Source organism: Ornithorhynchus anatinus, chromosome 7 (genome assembly GCF_004115215.2).
Source record: "Ornithorhynchus anatinus isolate Pmale09 chromosome 7, mOrnAna1.pri.v4, whole genome shotgun sequence".
NCBI lineage: Eukaryota > Metazoa > Chordata > Mammalia > Monotremata > Ornithorhynchidae > Ornithorhynchus > Ornithorhynchus anatinus.
In genome coordinates, this window is record NC_041734.1 from 42,282,576 (window position 1) to 42,304,379 (window position 21,804).

At 45.2% G+C, this 21,804-nt stretch overlaps 1 protein-coding gene across 24 annotated transcripts in view; it reads right to left on the bottom strand.

Moving 5' to 3' along the window:
- The window catches only part of KIF1A (kinesin family member 1A), a 158,995-nt gene that overhangs the window by 55,720 nt on the left and 81,471 nt on the right, over nucleotides 1-21,804 (bottom strand). For 13 of the 24 annotated variants that reach the window (XM_007669296.3, XM_007669283.3, XM_016228024.3 and 10 more), the window contains 5 exons: nucleotides 20,934-21,112; nucleotides 16,874-17,011; nucleotides 15,593-15,853; nucleotides 3,723-3,841; nucleotides 539-624 (listed from right to left, as the gene is read on the bottom strand). In XM_007669296.3, coding sequence (XP_007667486.1) covers nucleotides 539-624; nucleotides 3,723-3,841; nucleotides 15,593-15,853; nucleotides 16,874-17,011; nucleotides 20,934-21,112 — 783 coding nt within the window. The remainder of the gene's footprint in view (nucleotides 1-538; nucleotides 625-3,722; nucleotides 3,842-15,592; nucleotides 15,854-16,873; nucleotides 17,012-20,933; nucleotides 21,113-21,804) is intronic. The other 11 variants (XM_001513735.4, XM_001513790.4, XM_016228036.3 and 8 more) reach the window with 1 other exon arrangement.

A 21,804-nucleotide genomic window follows, 5' to 3' on the forward strand; every position in this document is an offset into this window, starting at 1 on the left:
GCAGGTGAAGAAACTGAGGCATAGAGAAGTTAAGTAATTTGCCCCAGGTCACACAGCAGACAAGTGATGGAGCCAGGACTAGATCTGATTACCTTGTACCTAGCCCAGTGTTTAGTATGGTGCTTGGCACATAGTAAACACTTAACAAATACCACAATTATTATCACTCCAATATTATTCTTTCCGACTCCTAGCACGTTTATTTTTCCTATTTGCTAAACAGAAAAAACTACGTTTCCTCATAAAAGTTTCCACGAATACTAAATTATCTATAATATTAACTTCTGTAAATTATGCCTTTTCTCCAAATGTTTCAGCTTAACTTGTCATCATACTAGCCTTCAGCAGCAACTTGGTACTTGGTCACTTTGGGGTGGAAGATGATATATTTTCAGAAGGGAAATCTCAGTTCCATTTTAATAAGTTCAAGAAGAGAAATTGAGATGAAACAAGGGAGTCTCTTTATGGTACCAGTTAAAAAAAAACTAGAGAGAAAGAACCACACAGGTATTTGCTGAGATCACATTTCATATTGTACCTTTTCAAAATGTTGATCGTCGAAGGAAATTTTGGCTGTTCCTGACTGCCGGACACCTGAGCCATAATCCGGGGCTTCTTCATCCGCTGAAAGAAGAAATTCAACCCCGTTATGCCTCTGTTCACAGTCCTCCAGCGATATATCATCACCTTCTGCATCAAGGAATCTCATTTCCCTTTTAGACTGTAAACTCCCGGAGAGCAAGGAGGGATCTGTTTTTGAACGCGTGATCCCACAGCCTAATGTAGTGATAGGAGCCTCCCGGGTGCTTAGTAAAAAAGTCAGTCCATAAATACTTGACTGACTGAGTCTGTGTCTAAAGGCAGGCGGCATTGGCAGGGGCTAGGTTGGTAAGTTATTGGTGCAAGTCCTCAGTTTAGTAGAAGCACGTGACTCTCAAAAGATTTAACCCTCATCGAGGAGGAGGGAGACACAATTCTGCAATTGTCAACGGGTGTCCATTTGTTTAACAGGTAGGTACATGCTAATAGTGCATGAAGTATCCCTGAGGTACAAACAGTGAAATATAAGCTCCCCTCCCCTTGTCCCCGCAGCACTTTATGTCCATATTTTTAAACTCTATTGCCTCTCTCTTTCTGCCTCTCTCTCGCCATAAATATATTTATAAAAATAATTGTGGCGTCTGCTTCCTCTGCTAGACTATAAGCTCCTTGAGGGTGGGGATCTTATCTACAACTCCATTGTATTCTTCCAAGCTCTTCCTTTGGTGGTCTGCACAGAGAAGGTGATTATTAAATACTATTGTTATATAAAATTGAAGACTGTCAGTTATGACACTAACTATATCCGGTGAGCATTTTCAACTTTTTAGTTGATGCCTCCAACTTGTGGCCATTTAAATTTTAAGTAATTAGCATTTATTGGTGATATTCCGAAGTAGCATATAGAAAAATAACTGGAAAGTAATTTCATTTTTATAGGATACGATTTGTATTCCAGACGACTCCATCCTAGTCCAAGGTTTGGCTCATTAAAGAAGCATTTTGACTATTATGTCAATTGTTGCTGTTATCCTTTATATGTTCGTATCAAGTTGGTTCTTTCACTTGGCTCCTGATGCTTTTCTAGTCTTCTAATTACTTTTGAGGTATTTAATTTTACTTAGTCTATTCCATTTTATATTAGGGACTTATATAGATGGAAAAGAGCAATTAGTACCAAACTTCACACTAAGTCACACTAATTCATAGTAAAGAATCATTTGATAGGATGGACTTAAAATATTTATTATGGGAGCTGCAAAATTAAGTACTTCATAAATCAATTCAGATTAATTTACAGTGTTCTGCACACAGTAAGCCCTCAATAAATACTACTGAATGAATGAACTAATTTTGCTGGATTTTTTAGTGGAGAGGGTTTTGCTCTCCCAAGATACTCTTACTTCTGTTGTGGCCCATAGCTTGCAAAAGGTGAACCAGCTCTGTCCCAAAGAGCCAAGCCTTAGAAGGCTTGAATTCACATAGCTTATGAATTTGAAGGTTATACAGCCAGAATGGGGTGAAGGTATAGGGTCTGCCTTAGCAAATGCACAAAGTGAGTCATCTGGGAAGCTGGGAGTTCTATTAATTAACGTTAGAAAAGCCAGGCATGAGTAGCTGGCAAATTTATCACTCTTCTTGTCATTGTGCTGCTCACTCAGCTGATGGAAATGAGCATTTTATTGACCTAATGGCCCCTCATACACTAGGATGCTCAATGAGTATCACCATCTGTCTGTTTTCCCAAGTGCTCCGTTGTCAAGTGCTTTCTCTAGAGGAAGATCTCTAGGACTTTCAAAAGCTGGCTAAGGAGAAAGCGTAGTATTCGAGATTTAAGTTCCAGGTCAATCTGAGCCAGGGTGATCATCTGTGGATCAAAGCAAGCCTATGCAGGAGCAGTTATGGAAAGAGATCGAATCTTCTGCAGAGCACACTATCCTCCTTCCAAGTCAGGGATGGAGTGCTGGTGAAGGGAAAAGACCTGGGCATCTTGGTGGCTTCAAGTCTTAGGCAAAGGTGACACAGTAATCATGACTCTCCTGTTTATCTGTCACCACTTCTCCCCCTCTTTTTTGTTTTGAGTTGGTGAGAACTCTGAAGGCCATGGGCCACGTCTAATTCCCTCCGTCCTACCCAGTATTTAGGACATTGTTTATAATCAATCAGTCGATCATATCTACTGACCATTAACTGTGTGCTAAGCACTGTACTATGCCCTTGGGAGAGTACGATATAAAAGAGTTGGTAGACACATTCCCTACCCGCACTGAGCTTGCAGTCTAGAAACAGACATTAATATAAATTATTGATATGTACGCAAGTGCCGTGGGGCTGAGGGAGAGGTGAATAAATCCAAGAACAAAGGCAATGCAGATGGGAGTGCCTTCAATAAGACGTAAAAAGTGGGAAGAGCGATCGTATGTCGGATATAAAGAGGGAGGGCGTTCCAGGCCAGAGACAGGATGATCAATCAATCGATAAGTCATATTAATTGAGTGCGTACTGTGTGTAGAGCATTTGTACTAAACACCCGGGAGAGTACAATATAACAATAAAACAGAGTTGGTAGACATGTTCCCTGCCACAATGAACTCACAATAAATAATATTAAAATAATATTAATACTATAACTATTACCATCTTGGGCCTCACCCCACCAGGGCCTCCTGCTGGGTCTGGAGGGAGTGAAGGAGGTTAACATGGGAGTCCTCTTCCTATCTGTCCCCCTCTCCTTTACCCTCTCCCTCCCAGCTACCACCAGGTCCCCCTGAGTGAGTTCCCTCGCCTCGGGGCCTGCCCGAAAGAACGAGAACTAAAAGAGAAGTCGGAACACGTAAGTGAGGCCCGACGCTTGTTTTTTAAGGCGAAGTGATGCGAAATAGAAACCTTTACTTTCAAATGAGGGTTTCCAGAGGACTTTTAGCCAAATAGCCACCTTGGAACGTGATCACCAACTCTGTTATAGTGTGCTCTTCCAAGCACTTGGAATAATAATAATAGTATTTGTTAAGCGCTTTCCGTGTGCCAGCCACTGTTCTAAGCACTGTGCACCGCACAGTGCTCTGCACACGGGAAAGCGCTCTCGCTAAACGGTCCAAGGAGCCTTGCCGGTCCAAGGAGCAATTGAGGACGGGAGCCGCGCCACCCTGCCGTTGCCAAGGGGGATCCGGCCCTCCAGGTACCTGAGATAGCCTGGACGGCCACCCGCAGGAATCCTTTCACTTCTCCCTTCTCGCTGACGATGGCCACGCGGTGAACGAGGGGCACCGGGTAGAGCAGGTTGCTGAGGTACACGAACGCCCTGCAAAAGAACCAGGTGAGTTCCACCCCGGGGCCTCCAAACACGTGCCCTGGCGGACGGCAGCCGGCATCACAGTTCACCGCTCACATCACAACATGGTGCTGCAAAGCAAAACTAAAGAAAGGCAGCCAGGGCCAGCCGGAGGGGGACGAGGGGGAGGCGACAGGGTGGGGCTCAGGCGGGCTGAGAGTGGGCTGGTGGGAAAGCGGAGCTACAGTCAGTCAGTCTCCTGGGCCTCTCGATGAAGTGAAAGTGGTAATGAGTTAGCGGACGCTAGCCTACCTCTCGGTCTTTGGTCTCCCGTGGGGAAGGGGAGGGGAGGGGGTTGCGATGGTGGAAGCTTGAAAAAGGACCTCTCGTTGTGGAGAACTGGAGAACTAGTCAAAAAGGTGCTGTGAGTCCTCTTGCTGTAGATTAAATCCAGAGGGGGGGAGGGATGGGGGAGGAGAGGGGCATAGACTAGGGGGGAGAGGGCGGGTTAGGTGGAAAAGGCAAAAAGGGAAAAGGGAAGAATAGAATGAGAAGGAAGAGTGAGGTGAGAGGCAGAGAGAGAGAAGAGGAAGGGCGAGAGGGAGAGAGAAACAGAGATAGAGGAAAGGGAGTTGTACAGTTATAGCATAGAACGTCCCCGCCTCCGAAGGAATAGAGACAGAGACCTGTTCGAAATTTGAGGAGGAAAGACTGTTTCAAAGTTGGGCTTTTAGCCTGCTTCAAGAAAGATCCGGTGGCTTCCTTGGGGGACCCCAGGGGAATTAAGAGAAAACTCCATTCCAATCACAATCGAGACATGAGGGTCACTTGCTTTCTTCCCTATTCATCATTGTCTCCGGGGACAGGCAGGTCCCTAGTGGGAAGGGAAACTGTGGATGATAATCAGGAAGTTTTGCCTTTACCCCAAGCAGAACTCCCAGAATGAAATCGAAATTTGTTTTCCTTGGCTAATTAGTAGGTTCTCAGGTCCTCCGAGTGCAAACAATGGAAGGGGTGAAATTAGTCCCTCATCTACATTAATGGTGAATTCAGACATCAGTTCATCAAAGTAATTTCATTAATTATCAGAGAAGGCAAGGAAAAGGTGGATCTGCAACTTGAGCGTCTGCTATTCTCCTGGAGAATGATTCCCATAAATCAGGAAAATGTCTTTGCTGGCTTTAAGTAAAAATCCACCATTTTAGGCACAACTCTAGCAGCTGGTTCCCTCCTTCTGATCCAGCAGTTAAGTCAACATTAGCCAGAAGACGATGATGATATTATTGTATTTGTTTAGTGCTATGTGACAAGCACTGTTTTAAGCAGCGGGAGAGATCTTAATTAATCCGGCTGGACACAGTTCCTGTCCTATATGGGGCTTACAGTTTAAGTAGGAGAGAGAACAGATATTAGATCCCCATTTTACAGATGAGGAAACGGAGGCAAGGAGAAGCTAAGAGACTTCCTCCAGGTCACGTGGCAGGTACTCTGACTTTCAAGCCCGTGCTCTTTCCACGAGGCCATGCTGATCCATCAATAGTCATGTTCTGCAGCTTTTGGTGACGTAGCCAAATATTCTGTATTCCTTTATACAGTAACGTATGAGAGGAAGTCACCCGGATTAATCCTCCCACTTCCCTGTCAGCCCATTTTAATCACCCTTTTCAGCATTTATGTATTCAGCTACTCATTCATTAATTCCCCTGCACCTTCATTTACATCTATGATCTCATTCTTATCCTTGCTTATCTTATCTTTGATAATTATCTTCTACTGTCTCTGCCACAGACCTCTTTGGGGCCAGAGATCAGGGGTTTTTTTAATGACTTCTGTATGTACCCCAGGTGCCTAATACAATGTTCTATACCCAATCCATCAATTAATGGTACTTACTGAGCTCCCTGTGCAGAACACTGTACAAGTGTAAATGAGCAGTAAAATACAGCTGATACTGATATTGATAATCTGCAACACACTAAAATAGAAGAGCAGGGAAATCTATCAATCACTGGTAGTTTGGGGGCATTTATTGTATACAGAGCATGATACAAGGGTCTTGAGAAAGTACGCTATAACAGAGTTGGTGGAAACATTCCCTGCCCACAAGGAGTTTTAACCTAGAAGGAAATGAAGAACAACTGTACAAAGACTGCACCAACTCCCACATTTCCCTGAATTTTTGGAGTTCTGCGCTTTATCGGGAGAAATTCTGAATCCCAAAGAGATATTCTCTACCAACTCTGCTTTATTGTACTCTCCTAAGTGCCTAGTTAGGGCTCTGTACATAGTGAGCTCTCAATAAATACACTGATTGTTTTATTGATTCAGTAGTACTCTTAAATCCCCCCTCCCATCCTCCCTCACACCGTCCCCATTCCCAGGAGCCAAATCTAGACCTTGGTTTCAATATTCAAGTTATAGTCGTGGTGGTGTCTCTGAGTTAAAGCCAGTTCCTGTACTGAAGAAGTCCCTATTTGGAAATCCACTTGAATGTTTGTGCATTTTGGATAATAACAATAATAATAATAATAATGTTGGTATTTGTTAAGCACTTACTCTGTGCAGAGCACTGTTCTAAGCACTGGGGGAGATACAGGATAATGAGGTTGTGCCTCGTGAGGCTCACGGTTAATCCCCATTTTCCAGATGAGGTAACTGAGGCACAGAGAAGTTAAGTGACTTGCCCACAGTCACACAGCTGACAGGTGGCAGAGCAGGGATTCAAACTCATGACCTCTGACTCCCAAGCCCGGGTTCTTTCCACTGAGCCACGCTGCTTCTTTAGTGTGCTTAGGATCTCAAGCTTTTAGGAGAGAAGACATTAACAATGAAACAGTGGGTAACACTTGAAGTTCCAATATCTCTTTAATCACCTCCCTTTTCCTTTCAAAACAAAATCATCCCTAAGGGGAACGGATACTTATGTAGAAACGATGGGGGGGATGCTCTTAAAATCACAACTCTTCCAAGAGGCCTTCCCTAAGCCCTCGTTTCCCCTATCAGTCCTCCCTTCTACATTGTCTATACACTTGGCTCTGTCCCCCTTAAGCACTTTGATATTCACCCCAGGCCTACAGCACTTATATTCTTATAACTCTTCCACTTCCTCTATCTATAATTTATTCTAATTCCTGTCTCCCCCGGCAGACTATAAATTCCTTGCAGATGAGGGACTAATTTCACCCCTTCCATTGTTTGCACTTGGGGGACCTGAGCAGAGACCCCTCTACCAAATCTAATAGATAATACTTTCCAAGGGCTTAGTACAGTGCTCGGCATACAGTAAGTGCTGGAAAGAGCCCGGGCTTGGGAGTCAGAGGTCACGGGTTCGAATCCCGGCTCTGCCACTTGTCGGCTGTGTGACTGTGGGCAAGTCACTTAACTTCTCTGTGCCTCAGTTACCTCATCTGGAAAATGGGGATTAACCGTGACCCTCACGTGGGACAACCTGATTACCCTGTATCTATCCTAGCGCTTAGAACAGTGCTCTGCACATAGTAAGCGCTTAACAAATACCAACATTACAAATAAGTTCAGTAAGTTCTCACCCCTTTTAGACTGTAAGCTCGATGTGGGCAGGGATTGTCTCTCTTTATGACTGAATTGTACTTTCCAAATGCTTAGTACGGTGCTCTGCAGGCAGTAAGTGCTCAATAAATTTGACTGAACGAATGTGAATGAATAAATACCATCCACTGATTGAATGGTTAGTGCCATATGCCAATCACATAATGGGTGATGTCAGCCCCAGATAAACCTGATGGAAATTTGTCCCATTTTCACCCTAAACCTTTTAACTCCCAAATCCTTTTCTAAGAGACACCTACCAGAAAAACAAGAGAGTGCTGCTCCGAAGGGCTGGTCTATTGATATCCCTATGTGCGTAACTGTACTTTATCCACCTATATTAATGTCTGTATCCCCCTCTAGACGCTAAACTCACTGTGAGCCGGGAACACGTCTACCAATTCTAAGGCACTCTCCCAAGTGTTTAGTAGAGTGCTCCGCACACAGCGGGCGTTCAATAAATATGGTTAACTGATTGATACCCAGGAGGGAAAAATGAGTAGAGCTGGATTTTATTGCTTATTTCTTCTAGCCTTATATCTTTGAGTCTTATTGCTGCAGGTATTGTGGTGCTCTCACTGTGACTGTTTCTACCCTCTGGTTCCCCTGAATTTTGGTTTCTAGGTGTCCCTCAGATTTTAGATTTTGATAATGGTGTGTTGGACTTCTTCAATGGCCTCCACGACATTGGTACGTGGTAAGACTAAACTAACGATGATGAGTCTGGGATTTCATAGCATTTGTAAGGACATGGCCTTGAGGACAGAACTGAAACAGTTTCACTCTCCTTAAAAATATGCAATTACAGGGAAGGATTTTTCTGTTCAACCAATAGCAATGAGACTCAAAATCAGGGGGATGAATAATTGAGTTACTAAATGGTGACAGAAACCTTCCTAAGGCAGTTTGCTTCTTCCTCTGTGGCCACTGTAAAAGTGCAGGGATTTTAGGAGGAGGATCACTAGAATTCCTGATATTATAAACTATCATCGTCAGTGTTTGAAATGAGAAAAAAAGAAAGTGGAATCAATCATGTATTCTGGAGCAGTTTATCCATTAGTGCAGAGTTAATGCCCCTTTGCCCAGATGCTCATAAACTCCCGCAAATTTTACTGATACTGTTTGTAAACTTAGAAGCTACTATTCCGTAGCAGGAAAACCTTGAAAATGGAAAGCAAGGTTTGTTATATGTAAATATCATAGTGAGGATTCACACCTTGTCATAAAGCACCTTGTTGATTATTTAGTTAATGCATTGCTCTGCTCTGATCTAGAACTGCTTATGTGCATTTCCAAAGAGAAAACTCCAATTCCACAGTGAAAACTGCATGTGTTTGTGTCCAAACCGTGGGGAATTTTAGTTAACATAGAGCAATATCTACAGGCAAATAATGCATCTCCAGTACCAGTATCTAACCCAGTGCTAAGAACAGTGCTCTGCACATAATAAGCGCTTAACAAATACCAACATTATTATTATCCTCACTCTGAGTTTTTGTTTGTTTTTAATGAGATCTGTGGCATCTGCTAAGCGCTTACTAGGTGGCAGGCACTGTATTAAGCACTGGGGTAGATACAAATAAATCAGGTTGGACACAGTCCCTCTCCCACCTGGGGCTCACAGTTTTTTTTTCCCATTTTACAGATGAGGTAACTGAGGCTCAGAGAGGTTAAGTGACTTGCCCAAGGTCACAGAGCAGATAAGTGGAAGAGCCAGGATTAGAATCCAGGTCCTCGTGACTCCCAGGCCCGTGCTTTATCCACTAGGCCATGCTGCTTTGATTTGGCTATTGAGTACTAACTACCCTGCTATTTTCAAAAGAGGGTAAGCACACATTCTGTGCTCACATTCGGCTATCATAATGCTGGAGTGATTTTTTTTTTTTTAAAAGCAGGGAAAAGCCCTGGCAACATTAAAAGCTGAGATGAACCGTTTTCCAGGTGTGTGAGTGGAGATGTGTATGGGGAGCCTCGGGGTTATGTAAGTGGGGAATCTGTGAGGATCAGTCTTCAGGTGAAACCTGAGGCCATGAAGGTCTGCAAAAGGTTGAAAACCTGGCTACAGAATTGATTTAGGCATCAGGGGCTGCAAATTTCTCCCCTTCGGCCACTGCTCGATTGCTTCATTCATTCAATCACATGTACTGAGCACTTGTGTGCAGAGACTGTACTAAGTGCTTGAGAAAGTACAATATAACAATAAACAGATTCTCTGCCCACAACGAGCTATTTGATGCTCCATGCCGTCTCCTGGGCTTTCGCTCTCCTCACTTCCAAGGTGGGATTAAAGTCCCAGGCACAGACCCACACACCTGACAAGAGTAAATGAGATGGGGAGTGTAAGATGCTCTGGATTTGGTGGAAGAAAGACAGCAAAAAAACCTATTATTTGAATGAAACCCTATTGTCTCCCTTTCTCTATGTACTGACATATTAGCATCAGTGGTACTTATTGACGCTTACTTATAATAGTGCTTGGGAGAATACAATACAGTGGAGTTGGCAATTTCATAAGTCACGTTCCTTAAATGAGGATAGTTGTGGGAAGGTGCTTAGCAGAGGGTCACCAGCTGAATCAGAGGGAAAAAAGACATATTGAGGAATGAAACGTGTTAACGGAAAGAGATGTGGGGTGGACTAAATGACAAGACAAAATGTTTTTCTTGGAATTTTCTACGTGACTCCTCTTGTGTTGTTTTCAGGGAGAACTGTGGCCACGCACACAGTCCAGGCCACTCACAGAGAGAGAAGGATCTGGAAACTTCTAGAACAAAGGAAACTGTTCACTCCTTGGGACACCTCTCAGAGGGAAAGCTATTTTATGTAAGGTGTCAATCACTCACTTGCAGCAGTGAAAGGAAAGCAAAATATTTTCTAACTGTATTGACGCTGGCAACGGTGAGTGGACAATGTGCAGGAGGGGAAGGTGGGGAAGGGCTCGGATCATCTCCACAGATTCCTCGGACAGGCCAGGACTCGTGCCCTGCTAGCAGAGGGCTGGGCATGGAGTTTGACCAGACGCTGAAGACGATACATGTCAAGTCACACATGCTAAAGCCTGGGCACGGAATTCGGGGCCTCTCGGGTGGAATAAAGGGGAGAGTTAGGGCTGCGACTGCCAGAGACCAAGGGCCGAGGCAGGGGGCCACTGGAATTTTCATACCAGAACAGATTTCTCGGGCCCTTTTTTTTTTTTTTTTTTTTTTACCGGAACTAGTTCCAGCCAGATCAGGTTTACTTTCACCTGTGCTCACTTGACAATAGTAACCGGGATTTTGAGAAAAGAAGCGGGTAAAGAGGTGGGAACTAGAAAAGTTAAAATAAAACCTGTCACAGGGAAAAAGAGAGAGAGGGTAAGGAAAGGAAAGGTTCTATAGCAGCTTCTCAGAGGGCTGGAAAGCTTAGATCAAGATGATCAGCACCTACTCCCAAGTCTGGTTTAAAATTCTACCATAAAATTATTGTTGCGGTTGAATCAGTGGTTCTCAATAAATATTGATTATCCATCTATAACCAAGGAAAGTGTAGTCCATGTGAGGAGAACTGGCTAATTTAGAGAAACTGTCACTAAAAGGGACCGGGAACCTGGCATTTCCTTCCACTTTCCAATTACTTAGACCGAGAGCCCCACGTTGGACAGAGACTATGTGGCAAGCACGCTCCTATGTGCTGGGGTAGAGAGAAGTTCATCAGCGTGCTTGCCACATAGTAAGTGCTTTACTGCAAATGCTTCCCACGTCTTTTGGGGAACTAAATCTAAAAGGGGATGGTAGCAACAAAGTTCAAGGGCCCTAGTTGAGTGCCATGAGAGCTCACCATCCCAGCTGTGACAGATCCCTGTGTTAAATCTGCGATTCAACTCTCAAAGTGACAGCCACCTTACAGGAACAATACCAGAAAAGTGTAAGATTCATATGATGACATGATGAACAGATATCTTCCCCACAACAATTTTTTATAGTATTTAAGTACTTACTATGTGCCAGACACAGTTCTAAGCACTGAGGTACGTGCAAGATAATTAGGTCAGACACAATCCCTCTCCCCCATGGGGCTCACAGTCTAAGGAGCAGGGAAATCGAGTATCCCCATTTTACGGTTAAGGAAACCGAGGCCCGGAGAATTTAAGTGACTTGCCCAAGGTCACACAGCAAGCAATTGGCAGAGCCAGGATTGGAACCCAGGTCCATCTGTTTCTCAGGCCTGTGCTCTCTCCGCTAGATCACACTTGCTCTCTCCGCTAGATCACACTCTTTCTCAACTTACCAACATTTGGGCCGATGAGCTCCATCGCCATTTTGACCAAGGCCTTCCCAATGGTTTCCTTTAGCCTTGGAGAGGAATATGGAGACCGCTAGCTACTAACTGCAAAATTAGATTTTTTTTCTTGGGAATAAAAGGACCACAGAAAAGAATTCTGATTATTGTAACCATTTTTTTATGGTGCTTGTTAAGCACTTACTATGTGCCAAGCACTGTTCTAAGCTCTGGGGTAGACACAGGTTAATCTGTTTGAACACAATCCCTGTCCAACATGGGACTCACAGTCTAAGAAGGAGGGAGTAGGATTGAATCCCCACTATACAGATGAAATAACTGAGTCATAGAGAAGTAAAGTGACTTGCCCAAGGTCATGCAGCAGATAAGTGGCAGTCAGTATTAGAACCCAGGTCCTCTGACTCCCAGGACCATGCACTTTCCACTAGGCCATGCTGCTTTATTTGGAGAGAAGCCAAATTAAATATACTATTATCAGACAGTACCATCTTTTGAACCTGTCAGAGAGGTGTCTTTGAGAACTGGTGGTCAACATTTCAACCTGCTCTGCATTTTGATGCAGCTGGAATGGATGGTATTTCCAAGTTCTTTAGGACTTAAAAAGGAAGTTCTCCGAGCAGGAACAAAATCTCTCCCCAGCCCCACAAACTTAGCTCATGTCGGCTTCAAGTTAGCAAAGTTGGGATTGGAGGCCAATATTTTCAATATTCTACCCAACTTCAGATTCTTTATGGTTTCATTGGGGTTCTGGTTTCGGGGTGGGGTGGGGGGACGGGACTAGAAACTACAGCACCTATGCCTTTCAAGGGTATACAACAAAACAAATACTCCTCTACCCAGGGGGAACAAAGAGTATCATTTAGTATCATTATCCTCATTTAGTATCATTTATCCAGGTGACGATTTAACAAGTTGTCACCCTCCCAATAATTTGAAAACAACAAAATCGGAGCACCTCGATTCCCTCCCCAAGCTCCTCGAGGTTTCTTCTCCAAAGTGTCTCAGTGCAGAAATCCTGACAAATCAGGCCAGGCCAGGAACCTTTTTAGAATAAAGCTTCTATTGTCTGAATTGTAAAGGCCACATTGGATAATATATGCACATTTTTCACACATCTGCATTATGAGGACACTGTGTCACGAGAGCCTACTTCCTCCTCTGCCCTGAGCCCGGTGCTTTTCAGAACATTTGAATAGAAAGATGTCATTGCCCAAGTCGCTGATTTTCTCAGCGTCACTCTGAGAAGTGGGCAAAACTCCCATTCACTCTTGTGAGTTTTCAGGAGCTGGGGAGAGGGGTGTTTATATTTCATTGATTTTCTTCAGACTGGAAATCACTAGCACCCTGCTTCCACTCCTCTGCTACGTGCTGGGCTAAGAATGAATGAACAATGGATTCTCTCAGGCCAACGTGTTAAATGGCATTTCTTCTTGAAAGGGGAAAGCACAGGGGAGAGTGGGAGAAGAAATCTCTTCAGAAAAGCTACCGTTGGCCTCATCAAGTTTTTCATTTTCAGTCATCTCAAACAATTCGGGCTAGCAAGTTGCGGTAGGCATGAGACCCTATGGGCCAGTAGTAAAGTTGAACCTGAGGGCGTTCTGATCTCCTTGGAACAGGGTACCACTGTCATCTCTCTATAACGCTCTCCCAATCTCTCATTACAGTGCTCCGTACAGAGTAAGTGCTCAAACTATACCGATGATTGATCTCACCTTCCTAGAAGTGGTGTGAACTGTCATGGTGGACAGCTCATTCCCTAAACTGGTGTCAGCCAGAAATACATGGGACCCCTGGCTTGTGCCACCAGGGTTTTATTCGAAGAGAAGAGATGAGCGTATCTTGAAGCAGACTGAAAACCAGGAAACTTTAAGAGGGAGAGAGAAGAGCAGATCAAAGACAGGTGGAGAGGACTTGGGGTGGGGGTGGGGGTGGGGGTGGTACAGGGACCGCTAAGGGAGAAGGAAAGAGGGCAAAGACACTAACCACAAGATTGGTGAGGTGCAAAGATGGCATGCTCAGACCAAAGAAAAGCCTTTCACAAGGAAGACAGAAGTGAAATAACCCCCAATTTTGCTAAAGCTTTGGAGAGAGAGCCAGCAGCTAAAAATAAATAAATAAATAAAGAGATAAAAGAAAAAAAAAATCAAAAGACAAGGATCCGATCATAAACCAATCAAAGCACACTTCACAGGAAATGTGATCTTGCACAGCTGCTGCACGGAAAAAGCCAATTCTGTGTAAAACTTAAAAAGAATAGGAAGATTCAAAATGAAAGACCTCCAGAGACCATCCCACATTCTGGGGTGGCTCTTCATTGGTTGAGTTTGTTTTGTTTGTTTTGTAAAATCTCAGATCCCCAAGAAGAAAAAAAAAAGGAAGAACCCAGCTCTTTCGTTCTGAGACTGCATTAACCCACTTTCTGATTCCTCATCTCCTCCTCCTACCCTCCTGCTAATGACTTGCCTCCCCACCCTGATACTCTCTCCTCAAATTCCATTTCCTAGAGAAATAATCCAAACAGTAGGGTCCTTACATTCAGAAACAAAATCATGGGAAATGGTGGAAATCTCACCTGAGCAGATGTCCTAAGCGACAGCCTTAGGAAGGTCGCAGTGACATAAAACCTCGCTCTTGAGATCACACCCTACCTCAAAGTCCCTGCTTTTTATCACTTCTGGGCTAACAGAGGGAGGAAGGGGGCGTGAAGGAAGTCAAAAATATCCTTCTACTTTTCCCTACCAAATGAGGCTGGAAAAGTCTGGAATATTTCTTGCCAATTTTAGGAATTTTCTTTGGGTGGAGGGGTGATCGTTCTCATTAACTCTACCATGGTTACATAAATCTTCCAGAACTTAAAAAGCATATTACCATTCTTCTTTGGTGCTTATTGAATAGCTCTGTGTTACAGTAGCCATTACTTTCTGACAAAAGGACTGACTTTTTTAAAATCCCTCAAACATTTTTCGAGGCCGGACGCCATCAAAATTTACCAGTACGGCTTCCCAAAGAAAGCTTACTGCACTGAGGGAGAATCACCTGATTAAGCCCCAGCACCGGGACTGGGAAAACAGAGCCACACAGGCCAGACCAAGGGAGGAAATATCTCAACTTTAAACTACATTATAAAATCCCTTGCTCCCCTGGCTCTTCTTCCAGGCCGTTGTTTTCCTAACTCACAGAAAGTTCTCATCTGGATTGAGATTCGCCATAGAAGGAAAATGCCCGTCTTGGGGTCTCTTCTCCCTTCTTCTCTCCCTGAAGTTGCTGGTCAGCTCCAAAAGCAATGGCTCAGGTCTAAACCGACAAAGTGAACCCCTTGGCATTCTTAGCCAAACCTCATCTTTTCTGTCTCGTTTAAGAAAACACAATCAATAATTCAAGGTGATGGGAGATGAACCCGAGACACACTCAAAAAGGAAGCTAGAAGTTGACCACTGAGTAACAGCCCTCATGTCCTTCAGCAATTTCCTGTACGGTTCAATCTCTGCTGCCCCCTTGTCCTAAGAGATCGAAAGCAAGGAATTATTTTTTTCCTCAGAGGACAGATTGAATACAACGCTGACTCAATCCCTTTCCTCTCCAGACTTTGTTCCGGAGCTAGGATTTAATAAGGCCCACATTAAGACCGTTGGATAACAGCTCTCTCACACCATCAACCTTTTTCCTCTAGTTCCTTTAGAAGCCATGAAGTTTGCCTTCCCCACGAGCAGTAGGAGCGAAACCTCATTGATCGATGAGCCCAAGAGACTGGCTTTATGGCTTCCCTACGCAGAGGGATCACGGTGGCCTGGTCTTTGAGAGAGCGTCTTATTGCCAACAGCACACCCCAGAATGTCCGTGGAATGGATGCCCTCATGTCAGTAGTGCTCAGGCAGCAGTTCTCCCATGCGAAAGAGCTAGTTCCTTCCCAGCATGCTCTCCTAAAACCTCACCAACCTTCCTACTAAACTGAACAGGGGGGAGCGGTCGTAAAATGGATCCCGGCCATCATACAGCGAGTACTCCGGAAAGATGTCTTCCTCCAGGTCCTCCTCCTCCTCCTCCTCCTCCTCCTCCTTCCCCACATGCTGCTCGTCAGCAGGCTCGGTGATGTCGGAGTCGGGGTTCGAGAAGGTGGGGGAGGGGGTGAGATCAGCCATGCGCTCGCTCATGCATGTGTTGAAAAGAGGAGAGCTGTTGCAGCCAGAGATATCTGAACTGAGGTTAGTACAACAAGATAGAAGAGAGGTTAACACCAGCTAATCCAAACAGAGAAGGAGAGAGAAAGAAAAAAGAGACTCTTTCCTTTTAAAAAAAAAAAAACAAAACACCACCACGCATGCCCACCCCGAAACCAAGGAATGCTGCTGTTAAGAATGGGAAAAATAAAAATCGACCCCGTGCCCCATGTCTTACAGAGAAGCTACAGGTGCTGTCAGCTGGAAGGAACAAAAACGGTGTGGAAACCTGAGGGGATTCCCGGGGAAGGCCCCTCCGGGGACCCAACGAAGCCGCAGTCTCCTTCTTCAGAACTGCTGCCTCGTAACGTTAACGACTCCACGGGACCCGTTACCCAGCTTAATGCTTGCGGGCGCGGTCAGGGATGGAGAAGGGGGATTTCCAAGACCTTTGAGTTGACAGCATCCTGCCTTTCCAGCCGGGACACAGAAGGCATGGGCAGACACATGAGTCGGACAGGACATAGATGGATGTCGGCAGCTCCGGGCACGCATACACGGATACACACACCCCAGGACATGGACCTAGATGCAGGCGTAGCTTTGCGATGAGAGAGCTCATCGGCGGGTCTCCTGAACCGAGCTCCCGCCAGCAAATGCACAAGTACAGAGTGGTTGTGGGCGGGGAGTCCAAAAAGGTCTCCAGTGAGAATACAAGGGGCGGGGAGAAAGTGGGGGGTGAAGCTAATGGCAGGGGCAGGTGAAGGGATGGGGTGGCGGAAGGGGGGGTGGGAGTGTGGCGCTCAGCTCATTGTCCGTGGCGACTCTCCTCTCGGCCTCCGCCGGGCCTGAAATCCCTCCCTTTGCTTCCGCCCTCAAGTCCTGCCCAGGGAATGAGGCTTTTGACGCCTCACACGGAGCTGTGACCGTCAAGGTGTCGGGCAGCTCCTTCTGGACTCAGGAGTTGTTTTTCTCCCCTCTCTCTCTCTCTCTCTCTCTCTCACACACTCTCTCGCTTTCTCTCTCTCTTTCTCTGTGAGGAAAAGAGGGAGGTTCTCACCTGCCAACCAGCCGGAACCAAGGGAAGCGGTCATAGAAAGGGTCCCCGCCAGTGACAACGTTGTCACAGTCTTCGATGACGCTGGAGGGCACTTCGGCGGCCCTGTCGTACATCTCCCGCATCAGGTCCAGCCTCTGCCTGTGGTGGGAGAAGACACACAATCTGGTCTCTGACGTTCCTGAGGTCGAGGTGTTTCCCTCCAAGCTGGGGAGTGGGAACGGATTGGGAGGATGAATGGTTTGTGCTAATTTATTTTGTCCAGGCCTATACTTCAGGTGGGCCCTCTCTTCTTTTATTTCCACCAGTCGGACCTTCAAACCCTCAGCCGTGGATTCTGCCCGTGGGAATAACTCAGATTCAGGAAGTCTTCCTATGCACCGTGCTACTCTTTTTCATAGCGTATTTAAAAAGTATAGGAACAAGCTGCTGTCCTATCCCACAGGACTTATGCACAAATCCGTAACTTATTTTAATGTATTTTCTTTCCCTTTTGGACCGCAAGCTCCTTGGGTTGTGTTTACTATCTCTCTTGCATTGTACTCTCCTAAGTACTTAGTACAGTGCTCTGCGCACAGTAAGCGCACAATAAATACCATTGATTGACATTTTAAGTAGTGACTGAACTTCTCAATTTTATGAGGCAGATATCACTGCACTCAGCCACTGAAATGAAGTTATAGGGAGAGGAAGACTGGTTAGAGAAGCAGCGTGGCTCAGTGGAAAGAGCCTGGGCTACGGAGTCAGGGGTCATGGGTTCGAATCCCAGCTCTGCCACTTGTCAGCTGTGTGACTGTGGGCAAGTCACTTCACTTCTCTGTGCCTCAGTTACCTCATCTAATAAATGGGGATTAACTGTGAGCCTCACGTGGGACAGCCTGATTACCCTGTATCCACCCCAGCGCTTAGAACAGTGAATAATAATGTATATAATGTATAATAATGTATTATTCACGGGCACTTTTGGTAGAGGCAGTGTGAGGTCACGGCCTTTCCATTCCAAATCCAGTTCTCGAACCTCAGCCCTCTTTGTGTTTTCTACTCTTGGCTCAGAGTTCCATTTTAACTCTTCTATTTTTTTATGGCATTTGTTGACAACTTACTCTGTGCAAGTCTCTGCTCTAAGCCCTGGGATAGCTACAAGCTAATCAGCTCAGACACAGTCCATGTCCCATATGGGGTTCGCAGTTCTAATCTCCATTTTACAGATGAGGTAACTGAGGCCCAGAGAAGTGACTTGCCCAAGGTCACACAGCAGGCAAGTGGCAGAGCAGGATTAGAGCCCAGGTCCTTCTGACTCCCAGGCCCATGCTCTATTACTAGACCACGCTGCTTCTATTCCAGGACTTTCTAAGAAGAAGCTGCTTATTATATTTCATTTGTCATTTAAAATTGTACCAAGCTCCCAGAAACCAAAGGGCAATTCATTAACCTATGGTGTTGTTCGGCATTAGGGTTCAATTTTCTGAGTTCCGACCTCCGCCTTCTGAAAGGCGGGAGCTCCAGTCGGGGTTTGATGAAACACGAACACTCATAAACTTCCATAATACTCCCCGCTCCCTCTCACAAACCCACAGATACAAATAAACGTAGCAGGATGTCAGGCCCGGGAGGTAAAATTTACAAATACTTCATGTATCATTAGGGTCATTTTGGACCAGGGATACGACAGGGTTATTACTGACTTTATGACATGATGCAGATGGTGAGATATAGCGTAATCGCTGTGACTGGAGCTTCTAAATGAAATTTCCTAGAGATTGACTCTATTATATAGCTACACGACATTTACATCACCCATTTGGTTTTCTCCACTGTCCCCGTAGTAAACTTAGATTGGTAACGAAATAATAAGGATGGTCTTTGTTAAGCGCTTACTATGTGCCAAGCACTGTCGTAAGAGCTGGGGTAGATACAAGATAATCAGGTTGCCCCAACATGGGGCTCACGGTTCTTAATCCTCATTTTACAGATGAGGTAACTGAGGCACAGAGAAGTTAAGTGATTTGCCCAAGGTCACACAGCAGACAAGTGGCGGAGCCGGGATTAGAACCCACATCCTCTGACTCCCAAGCCCGTGCTCTTGCCTCTAGGCCATGAGATCGGTTACATACCCTGGAAAGAATCTGGGAATCTGGCTTAGCTGAACCAAAAGAGTCACCTTTCCAAAACAGGAAAACTCCAACAGATGCATCTTGGGGACATTCAGTCTACTGTCCCAAACTGCCCATCAGCTTTTTTTCCCTTCTCTAGTCACCCTTTCTCTCAGCCAAAGCTCTGCAGATGATTTCATCAGATGATGATTTCTTTCTTTAAAATGGTATTTGGTAAGCACTTACTACGTGCTAGACACTGTACTAAGCGCTGGGGCTAGATAACAAAATAATCAGGTTGGACAGAGTGAGGAGGGAGGACGTGAGCCAAGAGTCATCAGAGATCAAGGGACAGTCGGGATTAGAGGAGCAAAGTGTACGGGCTGGCTCTAGTGGGAGAGGAGTGAGGGTAGGCAGGAGGAAGAGACCTAAAGTGTCTCTCTCATTCCACCCAACATATTCTGTCCCTAAAACCTGTCGGTTTGACCTTCACAGCATCACTAAAATCTGGCCTCACCGCTCCATCCAAACAGTTACCATGCCGATCCAAGCACTTATCCTATCCCACCTTGACTACTGCATCTCCCAGCCTACTATGTCTCCCCAGTCTAATACATACTTCACTCTGCTGCACCAATCATTTTCCAACAAAAAACATGCAGCTCATGTCTCTCCACTCTTCAAAAACCTCTAATGGTTACCCACCCACCTCCACATTAAACAGAAACTCCTTACCACTAACCTACTACAGCTCAACCCACACACTCCACTCCTCTAGTGCCAGCTTTCCCCCTGTGCCCCGATTTCGTCTTTCACACTCCCAACCCCTTTCCCACATCCTCCCCCTAGCCTGGAACTCCCTCCCCATCGATAGACACCAGACCACCACGCTCACCACCTTCAAAGCATTACTAAATCACGTCTCCTCTGAAAGGCCTTCCCTGATTAAGCCCGATTTTCCCCAGCTCCCTCTCCCTTCTATGTCATCTATGCATTGCAATCTGTCAACTCCAACCCCACAGCACTTATGTACATACCTTTCAATTGTATATTATAAATTATTTATTCATATTAATATCTGTCTTCCCCCTAGACTGTAAGCTCATTAAGGGCAGGGGACCTGTCTGCTAATCCTGTCGTACTGTAGTCTCCCAACTGCTCAGTACAGTGGTCTGCACATAAGTAAGCACTCAATAAATACGACCGAATAATTATTTCTTCTACGACTACATCTTTTGCATTAACTACTATTATTCCATAAAGCAGAAAACATATTTCCCTTACATATGTTTTCTGCTTTATGGAGTAATAGTAGTTAATGCAAAACTACTTGACTTTTCCAGAAACTATGGCTTCCCACCACTTAAAAACTATAGCGTATAACAGATTTCCACAGTTTCTAGCTTCTTTGCAATACCTCTCCACCTAAAGAGCATCTCAGGGCTTAATCAGATCTGTGCCAAACCAGGGTTCCTGTATGTCTGACTCCCCATTCGGACTGTAAGCTCGTTGCGGGCAGGGGATGTGTCTGTTATATTGTTCTCTCTCAAGTGCTTAGTACAGAGCTTGGCACGCAGTAAGTGCTCAATAAATACGATTGACTGAATGACTGGGCAGCCCTCCAAAACCTCAAAGATGCAAGGGTTTGGAATGGCCTACCCAAGCCCTTAAAGGAAGCATTGTTTCTGGGATCGGGTTCCTCTCCCATCACTGTTTTCACTTGCTCCTGGGGTTAGAAAGCATCCGACCCTCAAGCGACGCCCTTCCCCGTCACTGCTCAAGATTTCCAGGCGGTAGTCCTTTCTCTTGAATGTGGAGATTGGGTGAGGTGCAGCTATTCAGGTTCCTGAACCTCTCCCAATACAGAATAGATCGCTTCGGGAGAAACCAGCCGAGTGGAAAATCTTACACATCCAGTGGGTAGCGTCATCCAGTGTCATCCAATGGCATCACCGTTCCCTTTACGCTACCTGAGTTTCTCCAGAGTCCAGTAATGGGTCGCTCCATTTTTTTGGTCTTGGACTTCTACAGCCACAATGGTTCGTGGGAAGGGACGTTTCTCTCTGTCTTTGGCAGCTTCGGGAGGGAGCAGGTCCGGAGGCAGAGGGGAGTATAAGGTGTCAGTGAGGAGCACGAACTGGAACTGGACCTGATAACAAAAATGAGGAAAATATCAGTTAAGACCAGTGGCAAAGGTCACTATCTTGGATGCTTCAACTTATTTCTAGGGTCCAGGAGTTTCGGAAGATGCTTCAGAAGGGAGACTCAACTGTCACCAGCTAGCACAGCTTGTGGAATATTTTAACCTAACATTCAATCAGAGGAAAATTCTCCTTCCTCTCTGATTTGCCAGGACCTTTTCTGAGAGAAGACTTCCATCGCAGGACTTCATACAATTTAAACGAAGCATTCCACAAGCCTAGGCAACAGAACCCAACCGTTCCCACTCCTTGAATGTCTTCAGATGTTATCTTCCTCCTGCTGGAGGAACTACAAACCTGCCTCTAAAAAGAGGTGGCAGGAATTTTAATGCCACTACTGTGTCTCTAAAGTGAAAGGGCAGCAAGGACTATCCTTTTAGCCCAAATTACACTGTGCAATTGAAAGATTTCTGAGAAACATTAAATTGCAAATGCCAGAGTCCTAAGAGATCACAATCACATTACACAATAATACACTTTATTATAATTATGTACCTGCTAGGTGTCAAACACTGGGCTGTTCTGGGTTAGATATAAGATAATCAGATCAAACACCATCCCCGTCCCACATGGGGCTCACACTCTCAGAGGGAGGGAGAGAGCAGGCATTTGATCCCATTACATAGGTGAGGAAACCGAA